Here is a 6,890-nt window from a genome sequence, read left to right as displayed (position 1 = left end):
TAATTTCTAAATTTAATAAATTTCATATTGAATAAATTGTATACATAATAGAAGATATGTTATAGAAAATGTCATAATTACAATCAATTTATTAAAATTTATTTATTATTTGCATAAATAGGGTGTAACCAGAACGCTAGCAAATATGAAGACAGATGATAGTACCAATGATTACTAATAAGATACTATAAAAAAATTACGAAAAAAAATTTAAAAATCCTTTATTTTTAAAATGTGTGTTTACAATACATTACAAATGAAACATTTGACTGACGCTAGAGATCAATGAATGTTCTGTAAATAGGTCACTCGAAGTCAAAGCCGTGTCGTAGGTGGGACATTGATCCGAGTTTTGGTCGTTATATAATGTGGGTTTGAAAAATACAAAATCAACAAAACTATAAGGCAAATGGTTATTGGTGTTGGATTGTGTTAAGGTAGCATTATAATAATGCGTTTTTGTTAGCGTTCTGTTTATAGCCTGTATATTATATTATAAAAAAGAAAAAAATTGGTTAAAAGAGTGATATCTATTGGTGGGATGCATATGATAGATGAATTAATTAAATAAGTATGAAAGGCAACAGTCAACTTGATGGAAAATTTAGGAAAAAGCGGTGAGATGACTTCTAGAACTATGAGATAATAGCTTGTCTACTGAAGTTTATTTATGATCATAGCGAAAAGACAGATCATTCAATTTTACCAAAGTAACTTAAACTAACGTTAGGTCACTTTGGTTGAGTTCGCGGAGTTTTGTGATTTCTTTGATGGCATAAAGCAAGATTGAACTGAGGCTTATGATTGAGGAACATGAATATTAATTAATTACAGGTTTGAAAATTATCTTCCTAAAAGCTACATTTATAGACTATTGGCCCATGTCCACAAAAAATATGGGTCATATGAACTGTAGTGTATGCGCTGGCGCGGGAGGGCGTTGCAGTCTCCGGGGGCGCTGGGGAGTCATTGTCGGCCATGACAGAGAGTGTGCGTGTTCCAGCGTTACGTGTGCTTTACATCCCTTTGTGTGTCCAGAGAGTGTTTTATTAGTGTAATCACAACACTACAAGTGGCGACGAGGATAAAAGTAAGTACATGTAACTCTAATAAAAAAAAAACAGGATAAATGAAGGAAGGAACAGTAATGGTTACCTATTTGTTGCCTATCAATTGTTTACGTGTTAGCTTCGGTCCGAATAACCTATTATAAATTGTTGGTATTAGGTATAGGTACCTAATAGGATAAAAAAAAAAATTAGTTTAATGAACACTGTAATGTTATATGCATAAATCAGAATCACTTAGGAACCAAGTAAATACGTAAACAAAGGTACCTACTGGCAAACAAATTTATACTCGTATTTATGCCGCTATCCTTCATTGTTAAGGGCCTTGCATTATATCAAATAGAAGGGAATAAGGCCATACAATTATTATGCAAAGGTTGTTGTGTAAGGTTATTAAAAAAAAAAATATATTATCTAATGAAGGTGGTTTAACAAAATAATAATTGACTCATTCGATGGCGTACGATCTGTTGCTAGGTGGCCAACAAAAGTAAATTGTTATAAATACGGGAGTTATGAAGGTTTCAAATAAAACCTGCTTTCCAGACCCTTGGATTATATGGATATCTACAAAAACATATATTGTGCACGTATACAACCTATCGATACCTACCTTTGATCAGTTCAATTGATATAATGTATGATTTATGATCATAGATTTGACTTAATGAGAAACATATTTTATGCACATACATTACACAATGTAATATTGATTATTATTTTATTTAAAATGGTAAAGACAAATGATACGAACAATTTCAACAAAGCAGAAATAAATAAAATCGATAACAAGAAAAAATATAACAAACCGTTCCCAAGACAATTCTCGAACACTAAATGTAGTAGATGTGGAAGCCCCTCCCACTCATCCGAAGACATAAAATGCCCAGCAAAAGACAAACGATGTTTGAAGTGTGGCTTCATTGGTCATTTCCGGGAAAATTGTAGAACTCGACAGAAAAGACAGTTTTCGGGCAACAGGACGGAAACCGTAAATAAAAAACCAAAAATAGAAACAAAAAAAGGTGCCTTTAGATCTGAAATTGACTACATTTTCAATCTGGGTGAAAACGGAGATAAAAAGGATGAGACCGGTGAAGTACGAAAGGAAAAGACAGAAGAGTCCCGAATAGATTATATTTTCCACCTGGATGATGACGAAACTATAAAGTGCAGTATTGGGGGAGTTACCATTGACATTTTGATCGATTCGGGAAGTAAATGCAACGTAATTACTGATAAAACATGGCAGCTTCTAAAAGACAATAGAGTGAAAATTTCTAATCAAATACGCAAACCTAATAAGACACTTGTTTCTTACGGCAGTAAAGAACCTTTGGATATAATGGGCTCCTTTGACGCGAACATTTCAGTCATTGCTAATAAGTGTATAAAAGGTACCATCTATGTTATCAGAAACGGCACACGTGATTTATTAGGCAAGGAGACAGCAATTCAGTTAGGCGTGCTAAAAATTGGGCTTCAAATTAACTCAATAAGTAATGAGAAACCATCAGATAAAGTGTTTCCAAAGTTCAAAGGAGTAACGGTCCAAATCCCAATAGACCAAACAGTTAAACCAGTTATCCAGCCATATCGAAGAGTCCCCATTCCTTTAGAAGAAAAGGTTACCAAAAAATTAAAGGAACTTAAAGATGCAGATATCATTGAGGAAGTAAATGAACCCTCACCGTGGGTATCACCCATGGTTCCCGTTCTTAAAGAAGGACAAGAAGAGGTACGTATTTGCTTAGATATGAGAAGAGCTAACGAAGCAATTATAAGAGAAAATCACCCCCTTCCAACAATGAAGGAATTGCTACCTAACTTTCGTCAAGCGAAATACTTTTCTAAACTTGACATAAAAAATGCCTTTCATCAACTCGAAATTCATGAAGATTGTAGGTACATTACTACATTTAGTACTAGCAAAGGACTATATAGATATAAGAGACTAATGTTCGGTATTTCTTGTGCGCCAGAGATGTTCCAAAAAATTTTAGAAAAGATGTTGTTGGGCTGTGAAGGGACATTCAATTTTATAGACGACATAATTGTACACGGTGCCACAGAAAAAGAACATGACGCAAGGTTAAGTAAGGTGTTACAAGTTTTGAAAGAAAACAACGTTCTGCTAAATGAAAACAAATGCATTTATAAAACTCAAACAATTGAATTTCTTGGTCATGAACTTTCAGCTAGTGGAATTAGGCCACTTGAAAAATATTTGACAGCAATTAAAACTAGTAGAATACCAAATACTATTGAAGAAATTCAAAGTTTTTTGGGCTTGGTTAATTTTGTAAGTAAATGGATTCCCAACTTAGCTACCCTTACTGAACCTTTGCGCGAACTGTTACGGTTAGGCATTGGAAAGTCAGCAAATGTTCAGAAATTCTGGACACCTAAGCAGGATGAGGCATTTGAAGCTTTAAAGAAAAGCATATCCAATATTGAAACTTTAGGCTACTATAGTCCTTCTGATAAAACCCAGGTTATCGCTGATGCCTCTCCTGTAGGGTTAGGTGCAGTGTTGGTTCAGATTGGTAAAGATGGTCCCCGTGTGATCGCTTTTGGTCACAAGGCTCTCACTGACTGTGAAAAGAGATATTGTCAAACAGAAAAAGAAGCCTTGGCGCTCGTTTGGGCAGTAGAACACTTTAAGATATACCTGTTTGGCAAAGACTTTGAACTAATAAGCGATCACAAACCATTGGAAACCATTTTTGGACGAACTTCTAAATCATGCGCAAGAATAGAACGGTGGGTACTTCGGTTACAGGCTTACAGGTACAAAGTCATCTACCGTCCAGGTAAATCCAACATAGCTGACACAATTTCCAGACTTGGCAAAATTTCCTCGTCAGAACCATTTGATCCTGAAAATTACATTAACCAAATCGTAAGTTACAGTAGACCTATCGCGGTTCCATTGAACGAAATTGAAGGATGTTCTGCTGGAGACGAGGAAATTTTGAAAGTCAAAGAGGGTATTTTTAATAATGACTGGCACGATTCCATTAACAACTTTAAAATTATACAAAATGAACTTTGTTTTAGTGGAGATATCCTTCTTCGGGGAACTAGGATAGTTATACCTCATCTTCTGCGGCAACGAGTACTGGAAGCAGCTCATGAAGGCCATCCAGGCATAGTAGCAATGAAAGCTCGCCTCAGAACAAAGGTGTGGTGGCCTAGGATTGACAAAGATGCTGAACGATTAGTAAAAGCTTGCCGAGGATGTACGCTTGTATCAAATCCTACTCCGCCACATCCAATGAAGAGACGAGCACTTCCCGCTGAACCTTGGGTTGACATAGCGATGGACTTCTTGGGGCCGCTTCCTAGTCACGATTACCTGTTGATACTTGTTGATTACTATAGTAGATATAAAGAAATCAAAGTAATGCGCAGTATTACTTCTCTTGATACGATAAAGGTGTTAAAAGAAATATTCTCCAGATTAGGTTATCCAGCAACCTTGACGTGTGATAATGGAACTCAGATGACTGGCGAGGTTTTCCGGAAATATTGTAAGGAATGTGGAATCATCCTATATAATACAGTTCCGTATTGGCCTCAAATGAACGGGGAAGTCGAGAGGCAAAATCGAGACGTTTTAAAACGTCTAAAAATTTGCCAAGCTGAAAACAAGGATTGGAAAGAGGACATTTTCAGTTATTTAATGATGTATAACAGTACGCCTCACTCTGTTACAGGCAAATCTCCCTCGGAGTTATTTTATAAAAGACAGTTTAGAGACAAGATCCCAGCAGCACCAGATATGGAGTATAAGGCAATAGATGAAGAGGTAAGAGATAGGGACCTGCAAAAGAAGGAAAAAGGGAAAGAGTATGCAGATCTCAAAAGGAAAGCGACAGATAGCAACTTAGAAATAGGAGAAAAAGTATTAGTGAAAAATTTGATCAAAGATAATAAGTTAACCTCCAATTTCAATCCCACTACGCATACAGTTACGGATGTGAGTGGTGGTGATGTTAATATTAGGAATGATGAAACCGGAAAAGAATATCGGCGAAATATAGTCCATTTAAAGAAATTAAATGATTCATGGACGGTTGTGAACCAGAGTAGCAGTTAGTTAACTATGATTAGGTTGATTAGGTGTGATTGGATTTTGTACAAAAGTAAATTGTGTTAAATTGTTAATTGGGAATTGTATTGAATGTTGTTAAAAGGAAGTAAAACCAAAATTGTTTTGTTAAATTTAAAACCATAATTGTTTTGTCTAATTTTACCTACTGTAACCTACTGTAATTTCAAATTATTTCATATAATAAAAATAAAGAAGGGATGTAGTGTATGCGCTGGCGCGGGAGGGCGTTGCAGTCTCCGGGGGCGCTGGGGAGTCATTGTCGGCCATGACAGAGAGTGTGCGTGTTCCAGCGTTACGTGTGCTTTACATCCCTTTGTGTGTCCAGAGAGTGTTTTATTAGTGTAATCACAACACTACATGAACCATCAGGTGACGTATATAGGACGATATAAGAGCATAAAATAATAAGATTCAGCACTATGCCGTTACTTGTAAGCTGTCCAACTGAGTGCTGGTGAGAATTCAAAAGTGCAGGTAGAGTGAGTACATTTTGGTCATATATTTTTGTATGGCATTTTTACTATTGATAGATTCATGAAAAATAATAAGAAAGCTCGTAGTGCCGTAAAAAAATGGTGCGCCACAAAGTCGGTATTTTTTTTTTATTTTTACAGGGTAAATTTGGGCATTTCATTTTGGACGGCATTAGTTTTATACTGTTTCAATATAGCTTCTAATCTATTATTCTGCAACGCTGTCCAAAAATTATGCGACAAGGGGGAAAAATCGAGGATTGCAACCCCCTCTCTTTCCGTGGTCCGGGGGGTGATTTGAAACAACATAAAATTAATTTATTTTGAAAGTATTAAAATACATACTTGCATAAATAATATTTTTTTTATATGTCATACATTTTCGTTGGTCCAAAGGTTTGTAGGGTTTGTGGATATTATATACACACCTTTTAACGTCAGTTAGACGTTATAATGATTTTATCATATTATCAATTGTTCTCTTCAAAAATATGTTAATGCCGTACAGTATCAGATGGCCATAAAGTATTACACTCTTAAAATGTTAGCGTCATTTTCATTAATTAGCCTAAAAGATATTAAAAAAAGTTAAGATATTATTAAAAGTCTGCATTAAAATGTACGACATAATTTTTTTCAAATTTATTTATCTTACTACTATTTAAAACAAGGGAAAAGTGTAGAAAATTGCTATATTTTATTAATCTATGAATATTTAAACTTTTGCAATAATTTAAAAAAAAAAGAGTTTTTGTAATTCTCTATTTTTTTTTTTAGAACAGTTTCTTTTGAAGGGCAATACTATAAAACAATAGTATTTTACAATATTATGTTAAAAAAGAAGTTGCTGTACAGAGTCAAATGAATTTACAGCTTTAAAAATCAAGTATACCATGAAATTAAGATAATCGATAAACATTCAAATGAACAATAATTTTTTGACGGCATTATTTTTAATAGTACTTTTGTGTGCTAGATAATGTTTTGGAACCAAAGTCGTACTTTTTCAAATCTAAACAAAAATATGGCCAAAATGTACTCACTCTACCGGCATTTTTGAATTCTCACCAGCACTCGGACAGCTTACAAGAGACGGCATAGTGCTGAATCTTATTATTGTATGTTCTTATATCGTCTTATATACGTCACCTGGTGGTTCATATGACCCATAATTTTTGTGTACATGGGCCAGTAGTCTATTAGGGAGAATTCAAAGTGGGAAATAACTTT

The 6,890-nt window shown here is 34.8% G+C and overlaps 1 protein-coding gene across 2 annotated transcripts; it reads left to right on the top strand.

The window, feature by feature from the left end:
- Nucleotides 1-916: 916 nt before the first annotated feature.
- Nucleotides 917-5,510, top strand: LOC123879865 (uncharacterized protein K02A2.6-like). 2 transcript variants are annotated; one of them, XM_045927756.1, is made up of 2 exons: nucleotides 917-1,090; nucleotides 4,131-5,510. In XM_045927756.1, the coding sequence occupies exon 2, from the start codon at nucleotides 4,231-4,233 to the stop codon at nucleotides 5,170-5,172; it is 942 nt and encodes a 313-aa protein (XP_045783712.1). In that variant the 5' UTR covers nucleotides 917-1,090; nucleotides 4,131-4,230; the 3' UTR covers nucleotides 5,173-5,510. The 2 variants fall into 2 exon arrangements, with proteins under 2 accessions (XP_045783712.1, XP_045783711.1); XM_045927755.1 differs by lacking the exon at nucleotides 917-1,090 and adding an exon at nucleotides 2,738-2,808.
- The last annotated feature ends 1,380 nt before the right edge of the window (nucleotides 5,511-6,890 follow it).

This window comes from Maniola jurtina, chromosome W (genome assembly GCF_905333055.1).
Source record: "Maniola jurtina chromosome W, ilManJurt1.1, whole genome shotgun sequence".
Classification (NCBI taxonomy): domain Eukaryota; kingdom Metazoa; phylum Arthropoda; class Insecta; order Lepidoptera; family Nymphalidae; genus Maniola; species Maniola jurtina.
The sequence above is the reverse complement of the archived record's forward strand: the minus strand, read 5'-3'. Positions and strand labels throughout refer to the sequence as shown.